The sequence below is a fragment of the Hirundo rustica genome, chromosome 2 (genome assembly GCF_015227805.2).
Source record: "Hirundo rustica isolate bHirRus1 chromosome 2, bHirRus1.pri.v3, whole genome shotgun sequence".
NCBI lineage: Eukaryota > Metazoa > Chordata > Aves > Passeriformes > Hirundinidae > Hirundo > Hirundo rustica.
In genome coordinates, this window is record NC_053451.1 from 118812462 (window position 1) to 118830758 (window position 18297).

At 60.7% G+C, this 18297-nt stretch overlaps 3 protein-coding genes across 3 annotated transcripts; all 3 read left to right on the plus strand.

Annotated features, from left to right (window-relative positions):
- The first annotated feature begins 8423 nt into the window (after positions 1 to 8423).
- LOC120764989 (hemoglobin subunit beta-like) lies at positions 8424 to 9681 on the plus strand. Its single transcript, XM_040089164.2, has 3 exons — positions 8424 to 8621; positions 8738 to 8960; positions 9553 to 9681. The coding sequence occupies exons 1-3, from the start codon at positions 8530 to 8532 to the stop codon at positions 9679 to 9681; spliced, it is 444 nt and encodes a 147-aa protein (XP_039945098.1). The 5' UTR covers positions 8424 to 8529.
- Positions 9682 to 12542: 2861 nt separating this feature from the next.
- On the plus strand, positions 12543 to 13889 carry LOC120748414 (hemoglobin subunit beta-like). Its single transcript, XM_040054624.2, is given in 4 exon segments — positions 12543 to 12668; positions 12757 to 12979; positions 13671 to 13728; positions 13731 to 13889. Coding segments are annotated over 4 exon segments (441 nt in total). The 5' UTR covers positions 12543 to 12576; the 3' UTR covers positions 13799 to 13889.
- Positions 13890 to 15837: 1948 nt separating this feature from the next.
- On the plus strand, positions 15838 to 17350 carry LOC120748415 (hemoglobin subunit beta). Its single transcript, XM_040054625.2, has 3 exons — positions 15838 to 16007; positions 16103 to 16325; positions 17138 to 17350. Exons 1-3 carry the CDS (start codon positions 15916 to 15918, stop codon positions 17264 to 17266), a joined length of 444 nt encoding a protein of 147 aa, XP_039910559.1. The 5' UTR covers positions 15838 to 15915; the 3' UTR covers positions 17267 to 17350.
- The last annotated feature ends 947 nt before the right edge of the window (positions 17351 to 18297 follow it).

Here is an 18297-nt window from a genome sequence, read left to right on the forward strand (position 1 = left end):
CAGGGCAGCAGAAGGGAGCATGGAGAGGGGCTGGATGTCAGGACGTGTCCCACCATCCCTGTGGGAATGCTTATCCCCTGAGCCTGCCACGGGCTCTGCCCCACGGGCTCTGTCCTGAGCCCCTCGCTGCCGCAGGAGCCCGTGCTGGGGAGCTGCCCTCCTGGTTCTGCTAAGAAAAATTAACAACAGATTTAAAAAGCTGCCTGCTTCCCCCGGGCTGCCCCACTGGCTCAGCAGAAATGTTTTCTGCTGTGTCAGAGTCTGACTCAGCAGAAAGGGGACGCTGCCCTGGGGCCGGGGGCTGCCTTATCGCTGCCCACAAGGCTCTTGTTTGTGCCAGCCCAGTTATCAGCCCCCAGCACGGCCAGGCTGGGGCCAGCACCGTGACTCAGCACCCTGAGCCTGTGCAAACTCATCCCAGCAGCTTGTGATGGGAGAGCCCAGAAACATCCCATGAGCTGCAGAGAACGGGGGAGTGCTGGGCGTGGGGGTGAGACCCCTCACCCACACCCTGATCCCGGGCTTGGCCCTGATCCTGATCCTGGCCCTGACCCTGGTCCTGATCCTGGCCCTGATCCTGATCCTGGTCCTGATCCTGGTCCTGATCCTGGCCCTGATCCTGGTCCTGATCCTGGCCCTGGTCCTGATCCTGGTTCTGATCCTGCTCCAGGTCCCGGTCCTGGCCTGGTCCTGGTCCTGGTCCTGGTCCTGGTCCTGGTCCTGGTCCTGATCCTGGCCCTGATCCTGGGCCCTGACCCTGGCCCTGGCCCTGGGCCCTGACCCTGGCCCTGATCCTGGTCCTGATCCTGATTCTGATCCTGATCTTGGCCCTGGCCCTGGCCCTGGTCCTGATCGTGACTCTGGTCCTGACCCTGATCCTGGTCCAGGTCCTGATCCTGGCCCTGATCCTGGGCCCTGACCCTGGCCCTGATCCTGGTCCTGATCCTGATTCTGATCCTGATCTTGGCCCTGGCCCTGATCCTGGCCCTGGCCCTGACCCTAGTCCTGATCCTGGGCCCTGGCCCTGGTCCTGATCCTGATCCTGACTCTGATCCTGGTCCTGGCCCTGATCCTGGCCCTGATCCTGATCCTGGCCCTGGCCCTGGCCCTGGCCCTGGTCCTGACCCTGGTCCTGATCCTGATCCTGATCCTGATCTTGGCCCTGGCCCTGATCCTGGCCCTGATCCTGGCCCTGGTCTCAGGGCTCCCTTTCTGCCTGGGTGTGTGAAGAGGAGCCCCAACCAAAAGTGTCCCCTGGGCTGGGCTGGGCTGTAACGGGGTCTGTGGCCGTGCCCTGACCCCATCCCAGCCCAGCTGCGGTTTGGGATTCCCTGGCTCTGCCCAGTGCCTGGCAGAGCTGAGCAGAGTGAGTGAGGGCTTCAGGCCAGCCCCTGACTCAGCCACCAGCCCTGGGAGCGCTGAGGAGCTGGGATGAGCCCCTGGTCTCTGTCCGGGCAGTGGGAGAGGCTCTGCCAAGGGCTGCCCCCAGGACCTGCCTCACCTGGGGCAGGGGGGAGCTTCCTCCAGCGCCCAGACCACCACTCAGCCTCCGCAGAGGGATTTCCCCTGGTCCCACCCCATTTTCAGAGCCACTTTTGCTACTTGATGAAGAGGCTGGTGGCAGGTTGGGGGCAGACCTGGAGTCAGTCAGGTCTGCCCTCCCAAAACCAGCCCCAACACAGGGACAGGCCTGGCTCCATCCACTGCCAGCTTTAAAGGCTGTAAGGGCAGAACGAGGCCCATAAAAGATGTTCCTGACCCAGCTGGTCCCATGCCATGAGCAGGGGAGAAAAGTCCTTGCCTGCCTTGGTGCCCCTGGAGCCATCCTCGCACACAGGGAGTTTTGTTGCCAAGTGCCCCAGGACTGTGAGGTCTGGGACAGCTCTCGTGGTTCCCAGACAATGCTGGGATTTTTTGTGCAGGTCTGTGACAAAGGGAACCTTCTGCAGAGCAACGAGAGGCAGAGCCAGCTCAGGCTGTGCAGGTGTGGTGCTGGGAGCACTGGTGACACCCCTCGGAGCCCTCGCTGGGGGGCCGGGGTTTACCTGGCTGAGGGAGCCAGGTAAATTAATAAATAGCATTTATTACCTGCTCTGCACTCTCTGCTGCCAGCACGGGTACAGCCAGGCACGGTTCAGGTGCTTTTCCTGCAGCACCACTTGGCTCAGCCTGCCCACAGAACCCTGGCCATGGGGCAGGGGAGCTCAGGGGAGGGGAGAGCAGCCCCATGGCTCCAGGGATGGGAGAGAGCAGCTCCATGGCTCCAGGGGATGGGAGAGAGCAGCTCCATGGCTCCAGGGGATGGGAGAGAGCAGCCCCATGGCTCCAGGGGATGGGAGAGAGCAGCCCCATGGCTCCAGGGGATGGGAGAGAGCAGCCCCATGGCTCCAGGGGATGGGAGAGAGCAGCCCCATGGCTATAGGGGATGGGAGAGAGCAGCCCCATGGCTCCAGGGGATGGGAGAGAGCAGCCCCATGGCTCCAGGGGATGGATGGGAGAGAGCAGCCCCATGGCTCCAGGGGATGGATGGGAGAGAGCAGCCCCATGGCTATAGGGGATGGGAGAGCAGCCCCATGGCTCCAGGGGATGGGAGAGCAGCCCCATGGCTCCAGGGGATGGGAGAGTGCAGCCCCATGGCTCCAGGGGATGGGAGAGCAGCCCCATGGCTCCAGGGGATGGGAGAGAGCAGCCCCATGGCTCCAGGGATGGGAGAGCAGCCCCATGGCTATAGGGGATGGGAGAGAGCAGCCCCATGGCTCCAGGGGATGGGAGAGAGCAGCCCCATGGCTCCAGGGATGGGAGAGAGCAGCCCCATGGCTCCAGGGAGGGGAGAGAGCAGCCCCATGGCTCCAGGGGATGAGAGAGAAGCCCCATGGCTCCAGGGAGGGGAGAGCAGCCCCATGGCTCCAGGGATGGGAGAGCAGCCCCATGGCTATAGGGGATGGGAGAGAGCAGCCCCATGGCTCCAGGGGATGGGAGAGAGCAGCCCCATGGCTCCAGGGATGGGAGAGAGCAGCCCCATGGCTCCAGGGAGGGGAGAGAGCAGCCCCATGGCTCCAGGGGATGAGAGAGAAGCCCCATGGCTCCAGGGAGGGGAGAGCAGCCCCATGGCTCCAGGATAGGGGACAGAGCAGCCCCACGGCTCCAGGGAGGGGAGAGCAGCTCCATGGGTACAGGAGCAGAGGGAAGGGCTCGCTGAGGAAGTTCCTCTCCCACCCCCCATCTGTGTGCTGGTACAGGATTTGTCCAGGTGTGAATCCTGCCTGTGGGCACCAGGCAGGGATGGAGGAGACCCTGAACCCCTGTCCTGTAACAGCTCCTGCCTGCCCTGAGAGAAGAACATGAGAGGAAAATTCAATGTACCAAAGGAGAGGAGAAATTCCAGGGCGAGCTCAGAGCCCCTGCCAGGGCCTGAAGGGGCTCCAGGAGAGCTGCAGAGGGACTGGGGACAAGGGCTGCAGGGACAGGACACAGGGAATGGCTCCCAGTGCCAGAGGGCAGGGCTGGATGGGAGATTGGGAATCAGGAATTGTTCCCTGGCAGGGTGCTGAGGCCCTGGCACAGGGTGCCCAGAGCAGCTGTGGCTGCCCCTGGATCCCTGGCAGTGCCCAGGGCCAGGTTGGACACTGGGGCTGGGAGCAGCCTGGGACAGTGGGAGGTGTCCCTGCCATGGCAGGGGTGGCACTGGGGGAGTTTTACGCTCTCTCCAACCCAAACCATTGCAGGATTCCCCAGCAGCGCTGCACCGGGTGTGACTGGTGTGGATGGAGATCTGTCCGTCCGTCCGTCCCTGCGGCAGCGCTGCCGGACCCCAGCCCTGGGATGTCCCTGCCCGTGTCCCCTGAGGCCGGGCAGCAAACAGGCTGTGCCACCGGGCCGGGCTTATCCGGGAGCGCAGCCGGGGAGGGGCTGGGGCTGCTCCCCGCGATAGGGGCACCAGGGCGGGGGTCCCGGCTGATAGCTCGGCGTGTGCCCGGGCTGGCCCGCACCGCTCCGCAGCGGGCGCTCTGCCGAACCCCTCTGCCTCCCTCTCCCCGCTGTCCTTGCCCTCCCTCCCCACCCCCGGCCGTGCCCCTCTCGGGGGCTGTCCCCCGGTGTCCCTGCTGGGGGGCTGCTGGCACCCACGGCCCGAGTCCCTGCCGTGCCGAGAGACGGAACCGCAGCCGGGGCGAGGGCAAAGCACGGAGGCAAACCCCTGCCCTGAGTGAGCTCGTCCTGCAGGCAGCTTGTCTGCAACCAACATGCTGCTTTTGCCCGTTTCTGCACGGCTTTGCCTGAGTTCTCGTGCTGAGGGATAACTCAGAAGCAGTTTCACTAATATTCAGCTCTCCCCCAGACTTGCTGGCTCCTGTGCCTCACCTTGTGCCTCATCCTGTCACCACACTCAGCTCTGGTCCCCTGGCCTGTGGCACTGGGGCGGCCCCGGGGCTGAGCCCGTCCTGGTGGCTCCCTTTGCCGGGACACGGGGACAGGGATGGACAAACAGGGTCGGGGCAGGTCTGCTGTGCCCAGCAGGTTCTTGGTGCGTTTCTGCTGTGCCCAGCAGGTTCTTGGTGCGTTTCTGCTGTGCCCAGCAGGTTCTTGGTGCGTTTCTGCTGTGCCCAGCAGGTTCTTGGTGCGTTTCTGCTGTGCCCAGCAGGTTCTTGGTGCGTTTCTGCTGCATCCAGCCCCCAACCCCCAGCAGTGTCCCCCAGGACCCACATCCCAGACCCAGGAGATTCCCTACAAAATTAAAGCCATACACTGACAGGCTCCATGTCAGTTAAAACGTTTGTGTCAGAAGTGAGGCACGTGTTGGGATTCTCGTTGTGGTCCTGTGCAGGACCAGAAGCTGCACACAATGGTCCTTGCAGATCCTTTTCCAGCAGGAATTTCCCCATGGAAAGGGGGCTCAGGCCTTGGCAGGGGCTGCCCAGGGAGCTCTGCAGTGCCCATCCCTGCAGGTGGCACCTGGAGGTGGCACTCAGTGCTCTGGGCTGGGGACAAGGTGGGCACGGGGCACAGCTGGCACTGCCTGGGCTGGGAGGGATTTGCCAGCCTCAGGGATTTTGGGATCCTGTCCCTTTCAGCTCAGGACATTCCATGTTTCTATAATTACATGGCATGAGGCCCAGTGGAGCAGTCAGGGCAAGGGGTGCTCCTCACCTCTTGGAGCCAGACCGAAACGATACCAAGGGTTAAATCTGGATCCCGAAATGAGAGAACTTTGTTAGGGGCAACTCCTTTAACCTCCACTGCCCTTCCCCTGATTGTTACAGCAGAGAAACAAATAGGGCTGTCTTTGTGCTGAGAGCAGAGTGCCTGGGGCTGAGGGAGACCACTCTCCTTGGGGGGATGACATCCAGCTCTCTGCTCTAAAATTCCAACCTGCCTGGAGTCCTCACCGTGGAGCCCCCACGCCTCTGCTGCCTGTGGTGTCTCCCAGCATCCCTGTCCCTTCTGCAGAAAAAAACCTGCATTTCCAGAAATTCTTTTCTGCCGTGTTCAGGCAACAACCAGTCCCAGCCGGGGAAAGCTGGACAAACTGTGCTGATCAGACACACTCATTGCTGTGTTTCCCTGGATTCATCACTGACCACATCCTGAATGGGTTTAGAGCAGCTGCTCTGCCCCTTTCCCTAAAGTCTGGGAGCCTCTGGCTTTGCTCTGCTCCTCTGGGCACCCTGTGCCAGCACCTCAACACCCTGCCAGGGAACAATTCCTGATTCCCAAGCTCCCATCCAGCCCTGCCCTCTGGCATGGGAAGCCATTCTCTGTGTCCTGTCCCACCCTTGTCCCATGTTTTTCCAGGGGCTCCTGATGTCCCCCGCTGCCCCAACGCCATCCCAGCACCCCCCAGTGGGTTCCTGCAGCACAGTGTGGGGTGGGAAAGCAGCTCTGACCCCACGGCAATCCAGGGCACCAGTCCCAGACTGGCCACAACTCCCAGTGGGGAGCAGTGGGGCAGGACGGGCTGGAGCTGATGTACAAATTTACAGAGTGGCTGCAAAAGGCCATGGCCATGGCAGAGTGTCCCCAGGCACAGGCCACAAAACCCTAATCCGATTAAGTGGCTGATTCACCTGTTGTTATTCCTTTGCTGCTGTGCCCATCTGAAGGGATTTGGAGGTTAAAGAGCTGCTGTGGGGATAAACCCAGCCATTAAAGGGATCAATACAGGAGAGCAGCATGGAATGGGCCCGTCTGAATGAAAATTACTTCTGCCTCTCTCCCTCCTGTTTCCTCTGCCTTCCTCCTTCCCCCTCAGCTCTTTATGGCCATCATTAACCGTCCATGAAAAGTCATCCTGCTCCCACAGCAGTAAAACCCGACCCTGGTGGGTCACAGCGTGGGCCCAGGCCTGCAGGCTTCTCCCCACAAGCCCTGTCTCCTCCTGTTTGCAACAGACTCCCGAAACCCAGCATTTATTAACCACATCTTAAAAACACTATTAATGCTGCACTCTCCTCCAGCCTCTGTGCTTGAGACTGTCCTGCCTGTCCCGGGCTCACCCTCCTGCTGCCCCTCCCTGAGCTTTTCCCCGCTGCTGGTTCAGACGCAGCAGAAAAGCATCATTATCTTTTCCCTTTTAAAGTTCAGCCTTGCAGGGTTGAAAATGAATCTCCTATCAGAGACGAGGCGAGGGCATTGCTAAGAAGAGCCCCAGATGCGGCCTGGGTTTTAATTTGAATGCCAGGGAATTCAGGCTGCAGAGAAGTAATAAACGCAGAGGCCACTGAGGCCAGTTCTTGTCATCCCCAGCTGGGCGAGCAGCTGCCAGCCAGCGCTGCCTGGCCCACGTGATGGGAACGTCTGCCTGGGGATTTGGGGCTGCACAAACTCACAAATTCACATATTCACATCTTCCATCGAGCTCTTTGTAGCTCTGTAGGATGAATTCGGACAGCTGGAGCGCTCAGATCTCTTTAGGAGCACGGGTGTGCCGTGTCTCTGCTCTGTCGGTGAGGAGCGCAGCCAGCGCCGGGCTCCTGGCGATACCTTTATCTGCCCCGCACAGCCCCACTGCCCGGGCTATCAGAGCCCACCTGGGGCTGCTGGAAGGGCCTCTCCCACGGCCCAGAAATGGAAAAAATTAATAATGTCTCATAGAGCTCCATGGTGAGGAGCTAAAACCTGACTACGGATGTGAATCCCCCAACGGGATCACAGTGATGTCTTCAATGAGGTCACAGAATGCCAGACTGCTGCAGCCTGGGAGGAACCTTAAACCTCACCCAGTGCCACCCCTGCCAGGGCAGGGACACCTCCCACTGGCCCAGGCTGCTCCCAGCCCCAGTGTCCAACCTGGCCTTGGGCACTGCCAGGGATCCAGGGGCAGCCACAGCTGCTCTGGGCACCCTGTGCCAGGGCCTCAGCACCCTGCCAGGGAACAGTTCCTGATTCCCAATCTCCCATCCAGCCCTGCCCTCTGGCACTGGGAGCCATTCCCTGCGTCCTATTTCTGCCTCCCCATGTAAAAAGTCCCTCTCCAGCCTTCTCCGATCAATGGAGCAGCATCAGACTGTAATTGGAAGATTTCAGAGGTCTGGATGAGACTTCTTAAACTGGCCACAGACAGACAGACAGACAGACCCAAAGCCACAGATTCAAAGAATCATGGAATGGTTTGGGCTGGAAAATCACCCAGTTCCGGCTCCCTGCAACGGGCAGGGACACATTCTACCAGACCAGGTAGCTCCAAGCCCCATCCAGCCTGGCCCGCAACAATTCCAGGGTCCGTGGTTTTGTCCGGATGCCTGACACCTCAAGCATCCTGGCTTTGCTTTTCTGAGCATGGGAGCACAGCTTCACTGGAGGCCTGGAAACTGGGAAACCACCTGTGCAGGGGACAGCCAGAGTCAAACAGAAGCCTGTAGCCAGACCTGGACCCGGTGGAAATGGATGCTGCTGATGAGGCTGTGACAGGGCAGGGTCCTGCTGTTCTTGTGCAAGGCTTTGAATTCCCTGCAGGGAGAGAGCACTGAAAGGCTCCCAGTGGGCGCTGAGGAGCCTGTTCACAGCTGCAGCCCACCCTGGCATCCCACACAGCTGCTCTGGAAAGCTGGGGCTGAGGAGGTGACCCCTGCTTCACCAACACCATCCCTGGCAGTGCCCCAGGCCAGGCTGGCTGGGCTGGGATCAACCTGGGATAGTGGAACGTGCCCTGTCCATGGCAGGGGATGGAACTGGACGAGCTTTAAACTCCTTTCCAACCCAGACAACTCCCTGATCCCAAGGCCCCTCTGAGGGGTCTGTGCCTGTGGCAGGGATGGGTGGAATGTCCACGCCTGTGGTGAACAGGCAGCCGGGGCCGAAGGACAGGGAGATAAGGGGGTCCTGAGCTGTCCTGTTAAGGGACTCGCAGGGCTTTCCTCCGAGACCACACCTCAGCCAGAGTGACCAGCGCACGGACAGCCCAACCCCCGGGACCCCCGCCCGTCGCAGCCGCTGCCCCGCCGGGGGCCGGGCAGGGGCCGGGGCCGGGGATAAAAACCCGCCGGGGTCGGGCTCAGCTCCGGGGTCCTCCCGCAGCCCAGCGAAGCCGGCAGCATGGTGCACTGGACAGCCGAGGAGAAGCAGCTCATCAGCGGGCTCTGGGGCAGGCTCAGCGTGGAGGAGTGCGGCGCCGAGGCCCTGGCCAGGTGGGCGCAGGCCCGGGAGCGCCGCGCCCGCACGGGGACGGCGCCGCGCCCGCGGGGCCCTGGCGGGGCTGCGGCCGCGGGAGCCGTGACCCGACCGTGTCCGCGTCTCCCCGCAGGCTGCTGATCGTCTACCCCTGGACCCAGAGGTTCTTCGGCGACTTCGGGAACCTGTCCAGCCCCACGGCCATCATCGGCAACCCCAAGGTGCGCGCCCACGGCAGGAAGGTGCTCACCTCCTTCGGGGAAGCCATCAAGAACCTGGACAACCTCAAGGGCACTTACTCCCAGCTGTCCGAGCTGCACTGCGACAAGCTGCACGTGGACCCCGAGAACTTCAGGGTGAGTTGTGTTTGGAGCTCTCCCCTCTGCCCCTCCTTCCTCAGAGCACCTCGGTGCCTGGGGCATTTCCAGCGGGCATCAATAACTTGTGTTTTGGTCACCAAACAGGACACGGCTGACTGGAGTGGGACCTGGGCCAGGGGAAGGTTGGGAATTCAGTACCGCAGGGTCATGCTAGGCTCGGGGCTGCGAGGACAAGGGTGGTGATAAACGTAGGGAGAGTCTCTAAAGCTCTGGGGGCTTGAGCAGGCACGGCTGGAGAACTGGAGCAGGATGTTGGCCTCTGCTTCAGCCTCTGTTTCAGCCTGGCCTTGGGGATGTAGAAGGTGGAGCTCGCACGTTCCCTCAGCTGAAGTAGGTGTGGGATTTCACAGCAGAAAAAGGGAAGGCTGGGAAATGTCTAGAGCCTGGAAAATGTGAGCGGAAGCAGAGATGGAGCAGCTGGATATTCATACAGCCAGCACAGGGCTCTTGTCCTGCAGCTGACAGCCCCAGGACCCGCTGGGGTCCCCTGCTCCCGGGGTGCTGTGCAGGGCAGAGGGGAGCCCAGCACCCTGCTGACCCGATTTCCCTCTTGCCTTCCCCTCTGCAGCTCCTGGGTGACATCCTGGTCATCGTCCTGGCCACGCACTTCACCAAGGACTTCACCCCTGCCTGCCAGGCCACGTGGCAGAAGCTGGTCGGGGTGGTGGCCCACGCCCTGGCCCGCAAGTACCACTAGAGCCTCGGGAGGCATGTGTCTGTAACAGGCAATAAAAATCACATTTTCTGGAATTCTTTGTGTTCTGTGTCTGTGGGCTGCCTCTGGGCCCTGGGCCTCTCCTCCTGGGGTATTTGCAAGGATGTCGATTTGTAGAGATTCACTGATTAGGCAGAAATTTACCCCTCCATGGTTTGCTACTGATGTATTAAGTTGCTCAAAAGCATTTTCTGCACCAGTGATGAAAACTGGCGCAGAGTTTGATATCAGAAATGTGTAAGATCCCAAGAGCCGGGGATGAGGGCAGATTTCAGACAGGCTACATTAGAACCTTTTTCACTCATTTTGGGTTCATGGAAGCACACCTTTCCACTGGAATGGAAAGATTCAATGCAAGCCTCACAGTTTCAGCAGTGTTTTTCCAGGAACAGCCTAGAAAGCAACAAGAGAGACAGGCTGGCATCTCAGAATGATGAAACCCCTGTTTTGCATGATTTGGGAATCAACATTTTGCCCTTCTCCTGATAGAGCATGGATTTGCACTTAACCCCTCCATCCTGCACAGCCAGGCAGGCAAAGGTCCAGCCCTGCCAGCAGCATTGAGGGGCTGGGGGGAAAGAAATAGGAGAAAAGCCCAAAATCTGAATCCCTGGAGCACAGCTTCTCCTTTCACCCAGCAAACAGGCATTTCATCAGGATTGCAGGGGGTGAGAGCACTCTCAGCATCCTGCTCCAGTTCAAAGCCTTGGAATTTTCCAGCACACACAAAGCTGGATGGGGGGTGCACCCAGCAGCACCCCAGACCTGTTGGGGTGCCCAGGGCTGGTCCCAAACCAGCACCCAGTGCAGTGGCCGGGGACCTCAGCAGTGAATTTCCATCTCTGTGTCCATCTTGGTCATCCTGTTGCTCCTCTCCGATGGACATGTCCCGGTGCTGAGGTGGAGATGTCCTGCTCTCTGGCCAGCGCCTGCACGGTCCTGTTGTCCAGGAGAGGGACAGCGACAAGGCAGTGTCACAGAGCCAGTGTGTCCCACCCTCCCAGTGACAGTCGTCCCTCTCTGCTGTGACAGGACAAAGTCACAGCCACCACCAGCCCACCCACCAGAGGCAGGTCAGGGGAGCAGAGGAGAGCCCCGGTGCAGGCTGTCCCTGGATCCTGGCAGTGCCCAAGGCCGGGCTGGACACTGGGGCTTGGAGCAGCCTGGGACAGTGGCAGGTGTCCCTGCCATGGCAGGGGTGGCACTGGGTGGGCTCTGAGGTTCCTTCAGCCCAAACCTTGTGGGATTGTAAAGCAGGAGCACAGACACGCTCAGGAGGTGCTGGTTTAAGACACAAGGCCCGGCGTGCTCAGGAGGAGAGCGGAGGTTGGCCTGGCTCCAGAGCACAGCCTGGGCACAGATGCCACTGCTGCTGATAAGGGCTCTGTAAAGCTTGGCGGGGACACCGCTGCAATCAGGGCCCGAGAAACCCTGCTTGGGGCAGAAGGGCCCTCGCTGGAGCTGCCTTGGGATGGTTTGTCTCTAAAAGGGAGGGCTCTTGTCCATGGAAGACTTGAGCAACCTGGTCTCGCAGAAGGTTCCCTGCCTGTGGCAGTGGGGGTGGAACGAGATGGTCTTGAAGATCCCCCCCAACCCAAACCATTCCAAGATCCTGTGATTCCAGGAGTTGGGAGATCTTCCACCCACACCAAAGGGCGCTGCCAGCTGGAAGGATGCTGGAGGGGAGGGTCCTGGGCATAGTGAAATCTATCCCAGGCTGAGGGCAGGGCTGGTTTTCTGTCCGGGGACGGGCTGGGAATAAGCTGTCAGGTGTTGCTGGGGTTGCACTGGGGGAAAGGAGATTTCCCTTCGACTCTGCAGACTCAAAAAGAGCTACAGAAATTGCCCCTGCTCAGCACATTGAGAGGAACATTTCCCCTCCCAGCCTGTGTCCCCAGAGAGCTCCCTGAGCAGGCAAATCCCTGTGCTGGGAGCTCAGCTCCCAGAACCTCCCAGCCAGGCTGCTGCCTCCACGGCAGAAAGAAGGGGATTTTAGGACATGCTTAAAATGAACTCTCTCTTACAAAAATGAACGAAGCAGCAGGCTGAGCCCAAGGCTGGGACTGTCTGGGCTGTGCTCGCCTTTGGCTTTTCCAGGTCTCACGGGGTCCAGGACTGCTCAGAGCTGGTGCAGCCCTGACCAGGCTCCCCCTGCCACCCTCGCAGGCACCTGGGGGCTGTGTCTGCCTCGCTGGGAGCTCGTGTCACTGATGGTGCCGTGGGCCAGTGGCCACAGCTGCAAACAGCCTCTGGGCCAGCCCAGCACAGCAGAGTTAAAACTTCTCAATAATGGTTCAGTAATCTTCAAATGTAGAAGCCCTTGGAATTCTTTCTCGGGGAGTTTAAACTCATGTTTTTAGCTCATGTCAGCACCGGTGCAGCTGCTGGAGAGGCTCTTGGGGTGTCCGGGGAAGCTGTGGCTGCCCTGCCAGCATCCAAGGCCAGGCTGGAGAAGCCTGGGACAGCAGAAGGTGTCCCTGCCCACGGCAGGGGGTGGCACCGGATGGGGTTAAGCTCTGGAATTCCACAATTCCATGTGCAAAGAGCCCCTCGAGGCATTCCCTCGGCAGGAGGGCACGCTGTTCCCGGTCTGTGCCACCCCGGACCCCCACGGGGCTGGAGCCGTGCCAGCAGCTCCACCTGCGCTCAGGGCTGAGGTGATGCTTGTCGACCCCGACACGGAGGGGGGAAAGTGCCTCTCTCCCCCTTGGACAGCATCCAAGCCCTGCTATCTTCCCCCGTGCAGCCCCGCTCCCTCCCCAGCCCCGAGCAGCGGCGCTGAGATTAGGCCGAGCCGCGTATAAAACCCCCGGGACAGCCTCGGGAGCCACGTCCTCGGCATCGCTCAGGGCAGCCCGGGACTCCTCTGCCAGCACCATGGTGAACTGGACGGCCGAGGAGAAGCAGCTCATCATCGGCCTCTGGGCCAAGGTCAACGTCGCCGAGTGCGGCGCCGAGGCCCTGGCCAGGTAGGTCCAGCTGCCGGGAGCTGCCCGCTGCGGCCATGGGGACACCGTCGGTGTCTGTGGCCGTTTGTGTCACTCCGCCTCCCCGCAGGCTGCTGATCGTCTACCCCTGGACCCAGAGGTTCTTCGCCTCCTTCGGGAACCTGTCCAGCCCCACCGCCATCATCGGCAACCCCATGGTGCGCGCCCACGGCAAGAAGGTGCTCACGTCCTTCGGGGAAGCCGTCAAGAACCTGGACAGCATCAAGAAATGCTTTGCTCAGCTGAGCAAACTCCACTGCGACAAGCTGCACGTGGACCCCGAGAACTTCAGGGTGAGCCGTGCTCAGCTCCAGCCTTGGCTGGGCAGAGGGTCTGGAGAGGCTTCGGGGGTCTCAGAGGGGTCTGACTGTCAGTGAGACCTCGAGAGAAACCCTGGGGCTGCCCGAGAGCCTGTGGAGGGTGGGGGCAGCGGAGGGGAAAGCAGAGACATACTGGGGGGAGCAGAGAGGAGTTCTGGGGCTGGGATCTGTGAGAGGAGGCAGCTGGGCAGGCAGGAGAAGGGCAGAGACAAGTGTGTCCTGGGCAGAGGAAGGGAAGGAACTGAGACCGGGTTTAGAGGGAAGAGCTGAGCTTGGCTGGGAGGGAGCGGTTAAACCAGAAGGGGAGAAAAGCACAGCCCCTTTGGCAGGAGGGTTCTGAGCCCGGGGACAGCCAGGGTGGGTAGGGACGGCAATGAAGGGGTAAACTCAGTAGAAGCCGAGGGAGGACAGTGCACAGTGGGCAAAGGAAAGTGCTGGGGGGAGGATCCAGCACCCCAGGGAGCCCAGTGCATGCCAGACCACAGGCTGTGCCAGGAGCCTGGTGCCCTGCACGGGGCCAGGATAAACCTGAGATAAACCTGAGATAAACCTGAGATAAATCTGCTTTTTGCTCTGCTGTGAATTCCCCAGAGAGCCGGCTGGGGCGGTGGGGAGGGATGCGGGGGCAGCACCAGCTGACGGCTTCTTCTCCCTGCACTGCCAGCTCCTGGGTGACATCCTCATCATCGTCCTGGCTGCCAACTACGGCAAGGAATTCACCCCGCCTGCCAGGCTGCCTGGCAGAAGATGGTCCGTGTGGTGGCCCACGCTCTGGCCCACGAGTACCACTGAGCCTCCAGGGAGCCCGGAGACACTCCCGGGGAATCCTCCTCGGGTTCTGCTGGCCTCTAATCACCAAATAAACAGCAGCTGCTCCACCACCAGGAGATGTCTGGTTCCTTGTGGGAACGGGGAGGGAGGGACGAAGTGCTCACAAACAAGGGATCACACGAGCCACGATCTCCTTCATGCAAGTGAAACTGTCTGAAATGGAGATCCCAGGGGAATGTTCGGGACAAACCCCAAATAAACGCCACAAAATACAAACAGAAACACTCTGGCACATTTTGGAGACATCAGGTAACATTGCTTGGTTTAATGTTCTAAGACTTTCCCAGAGTGAGTGGAGTGGAACTGTACAAAATTGTGCAGTGGGAGCAGTGACAGGGACATTTTGGGCCACGGCTTGTAACTGCCTGCAGGTGGGGTTTTGTTGGCTTGGGGTTTTTTTAAAATCATTGTCATTCCTAGATTATCAAAGGCAGAATGTGACAATCACAACCATCAGGACTTGGTTGGGTGGGACTTGGAAGACACCTGGGACGTGGGAGGTGTCCCTGCCCATGGCAGGAGTGGCACTGGATGGGATTTAAGGTCCCTTCCAGCCCAAACCATCCTGGCATTCTGTGATCCCATGGAACATCACAGCGTGGACTGCAGAGGGCTGGGGAGCAGTGTCACCCCCAGCCTGACCAGGGTCCTTGCCCAAGCCCATCCTGCAGTGAGCAGGAACAAGCACAAACGCTTTGCTCCAAGGTGATCCAGACCCCTCAGGGCATTCCCGTGCCCCACGTGCTCCATCCCTGCCCCCTGCACCCACCTCCCACCTCCAGCCGGGCACAGGAGCAGAGGAGCTGGAGACCCAGCCGCCTCTCCTCCTTCTCAGGAGCACCACTGATCATCCCTGGCTCGGGCGCTGCCCCAGGCTGCACGTCTGTGCAGATGTTTCTTCTTCCTGGAAAGGGGGCTCAGGCCTTGGAACTGCCCAGGGAGCTCTGCAGTGCCCATCCCTGCAGGTGGCACCTGGAGGTGGCACTCAGAGCTCTGGGCTGGGGACAAGGTGGGCACAGCTGGCACTGCCTGGGCTGGGAGGGATTTGCCAGCCTCGGGGATTTGGGGATTCTGTGGGATCCCAGTAATCCCAGTGTCCCCACCTCTCCTCATGCCCCGTGAGCCAACTCCCTGTAGGCAGCTGGTTTGCCCTGGGTTACAGCAACTCCTTTCCAGCCCTGCCTGACCTTTGCCAAGAAGTTCTTTGAGGCAGGAGTTCCCTCCTGGCTGCAAGGCCTTGCCGTGGTTTTAGCAGTGTCATCCTGAAGTTAATCGAACTCTTAAACAGCTGATGGGGAAGCAAAGCCAGAACCCAAAGCCTGACAGGTCCTGCAAGAAGAGGAGAAGGAGAAACTGGTGCATTCAGAGGGAGAATCTAAGAGCCTAACCCCACACCTCCTGCCTCAGGGGTTGGCACCATCCAGGGGGACCAGGGCTGGCTGTGTCCAGGGGACACCAGGGCTGGCACTATCCAGGGGACACCAGGGCTGGCACCATCCAGGGGACACCAGGGCTGGCACCATCCAGGGAAACCAGGGCTGGCACCATCCAGGGGACACCAGGGCTGGCACCATCCAGGGATACCAGAGCTGGCACCATCCAGGGGACACCAGGGCTGGCACCATCCAGGGATACCAGGGCTGGCACCATCCGGAGACATCAGGGCTGGCACCATCCAGGGACACCAGGGCTGGCACTATCCAAGGGGCACCAGGGCTGGCACCTTCCCGGGGAGCTGCTGCAGAACGTGCCGGGAGCCGTGCTGGGACTCTGCCTGGAGATAATGCCACCGTCCAGCAGGGCTGGAAATCAAAGACGGGGCGGGCGGGCGGCCAGCCCAGCCCGCAGCCAGATCTGGGCACCTCGCCCTGGGGCCCCACCCTGGTGTTGGGTCCCCTCCCCTGGGGTTTCGGGGCCGGGGGCCCCCGGGCCGGCCAATGAAGGGGTGCCCAGGGGAGGGGAGGGGCCCGGCGCAGCGGATAAAAGCGGGGCGGCGGAGCGGCTCCCCAGCGAGCGATCCTCCGGGAGCAAGAGCCCAGACCTCTCCGCAGCCGCCACACCAACCCTCCGCCGACGCCATGGTGCAGTGGACAGCCGAGGAGAAGCAGCTCATCACCGGCCTCTGGGGCAAGGTCAACGTCGCCGAGTGCGGCGCCGAGGCCCTGGCCAGGTAGGTCCAGCTGCCGGGAGCTGCCCGCTGCGGCCACGGGGACACCGCTGCGGCCACGGGAGCCGTGACCTGACCGTGTCCGCGTCTCCCCGCAGGCTGCTGATCGTCTACCCCTGGACCCAGAGGTTCTTCGCCTCCTTCGGGAACCTGTCCAGCCCCACCGCCGTCCTTGGCAACCCCAAGGTGCAAGCCCACGGCAAGAAGGTGCTCACCTCCTTCGGAGATGCCGTCAAGAACCTGGACAGCATCAAGAACACCTTCTCCCAGCTGTCCGAGCTGCACTGCGACAAGCTGCACGTGGACCCCGAGAACTTCAGGGTGAGTTGTGTCCCTGCCGTGCCCTCCCCAGCCCTGACCCCGCCAGGAGAGGGATTTACCCAGCCGGGGCAGGGGCCGCGCTTGGCCTGAGGGGAAGTGCAGAGGCGCAGAGAGGGACGGAGCCAGTGCAGCCTGGTGGGAAGACACGGCTCAGGCTGCAGGTGACGGGGGCAGGGGAGGGCAGACTGGGACGGGGAGGACGTGGATTCAGTGAGGAAATGGAGGGGGAGAACAAAGTGAAAGCAGTTGTTGGGCAGGAAAAAGTTTGAGCCGAGGGGGAAGAGAAGGAGCAGGAGCAAAGTTTGGCACAGAGGAGAACAGAGAGATGAGTGAGGAGCAGGAGATGGCGGCTGGATGCCGAAAGCAAAAGAGGTTCTACAGAGAGGAAACTTTGGCTGAGTGGGGAATTAACCCCAACATTTGTCCCTGGGCTGGGGCTGTCAGAAATGCCCCTGTGCCAGCCTGAGCTCGTTGTTTGTGCCAGGGTGCTCTGCAGCCCAGCACCGGCTCCTGCTGCGCTGGGAGCTCGGCTGGGCCTTCTGCTCGAGAGAAGCTCCCAAACCAAGCCAGAAGGGACAAAGAAAGATTTAGTCCAAAAAACTCTGGAGAACTTTTGGTTACTCTTCCCATACGGTAGCAGAACCCGAACTTTTAGGGTAAGAGCAGAGACCAAGTTTAAGGCGCACCTTAGAAAGGACGTGGGGAAGGTTTTAAAGGCTACAGAATTCCTGGAGCCTTCCCTGGGTGTGTGTGAGTGCTTGTGTGGGGATGTACAGGGCATTGCTGACCCCAGGCTGCTCTCGTCCCCACAGCTCCTGGGTGACATCCTGATCATCGTCCTGGCCGCCCACTTCGGCAAGGATTTCACTCCCGACTGCCAGGCTGCCTGGCAGAAGCTGGTGCGTGTGGTTGCCCACGCTCTGGCCCGCAAGTACCACTAGAGAGCCGCAGGAGCGCGCCGGCAGCACCGCTGCCGCCAGCCAACAGCTTCCAACAGCCAAATAAAGCTCATCCTGTGAAGCCTCCACCGCGTCTGTGTGTCCCTGGTGGCAGGGAGGGCTCGGGGGGGACGGCTGGCCGGGCTGGCAGCTCGAGCAGGGCACAGAAAGTGCGCCCTGCCCTCATTCTGGGTGGTTTTGGTGGTTTGTGTGGGCTTTGCCGCTGGAAGTTGTGCTTTTGGGTTGATAAAGTCCTGCCACCCCCGGGGCTGCACGCCGGGGGCTTTGCACGGAGGAGCTACTCAGCATTTTACTGTGAAACCTGCGTGTCTCTCCTCGACAAGGGGAATCGAGAGGATTCGTGTTTTCTGGGGGGGAGGATAAACAAACTGAAGACTTCAATCTACCCTGGCTCATCCCTGGCATAAAACCTACCCAAAATCAGCTGAGTCACCCGGGTGGGGGCTTGGTTTTAGATAAACATTTGCTATCACGGCCTGTCCAGACTTTGTTTATTCGCATCCCTCCCACCCTGCGCCGCCCACTCTGCAATTTGGAGGGGCCTGATGCTGCCAAGAGCAGCGACTTAATTTCCTGGCTGCGAGTTCTGGGTGGGTTCAGGTGTCTGCAAGCAGGACTCTTGGGGTGGGGTTTGATCTCGGCGTGGGGAGCACATCTGAGCAGAGCATGACGCGGCAGAAGCGATGCTGGGCTGGAAGGACGTGTTCACTCCCAAGGGAAAATATCGAGCAAGCTCTTCATCCCAGGATCCCTGGCACCCAGTTTGCCCTGTGTTCTGTCTCTGACTTCACCCACATCTCTGGGCGCTCCACTCTCTGCCCCTGACCCACAGGACGGTGTAGGAGGCCCCCTGTGACCATAAATGCCCTTTCTCGGTCACGACACCCAGAGAAAGAGGCATTTTGTTCCTGCCTATCAAGGCACACGCTGAAAGGAGAGGAGATGATTCACAGCAAGTCCCAAAGGGTTTTTCTGCCTGCAGGGAGACTGGGCAGGCACAGAGTCACCAAACC

Excerpts from the sequence above, each read along its gene's own strand:
- LOC120748415 (XM_040054625.2), top strand. The coding sequence starts at position 15,916 with ATGGTGCAGTGGACAGCCGAGGAGAAGCAGCTCATCACCGGCCTCTGG. Across the intron at positions 16,008-16,102 it reads GGCGCCGAGGCCCTGGCCAG|GCTGCTGATCGTCTACCCCT; the intron begins GTAGGTCCAGCT and ends GTCTCCCCGCAG. Across the intron at positions 16,326-17,137 it reads TGGACCCCGAGAACTTCAGG|CTCCTGGGTGACATCCTGAT; the intron begins GTGAGTTGTGTC and ends TCGTCCCCACAG.
- LOC120764989 (XM_040089164.2), top strand. The coding sequence starts at position 8,530 with ATGGTGCACTGGACAGCCGAGGAGAAGCAGCTCATCAGCGGGCTCTGG. Across the intron at positions 8,622-8,737 it reads GGCGCCGAGGCCCTGGCCAG|GCTGCTGATCGTCTACCCCT; the intron begins GTGGGCGCAGGC and ends GTCTCCCCGCAG. Across the intron at positions 8,961-9,552 it reads TGGACCCCGAGAACTTCAGG|CTCCTGGGTGACATCCTGGT; the intron begins GTGAGTTGTGTT and ends TCCCCTCTGCAG.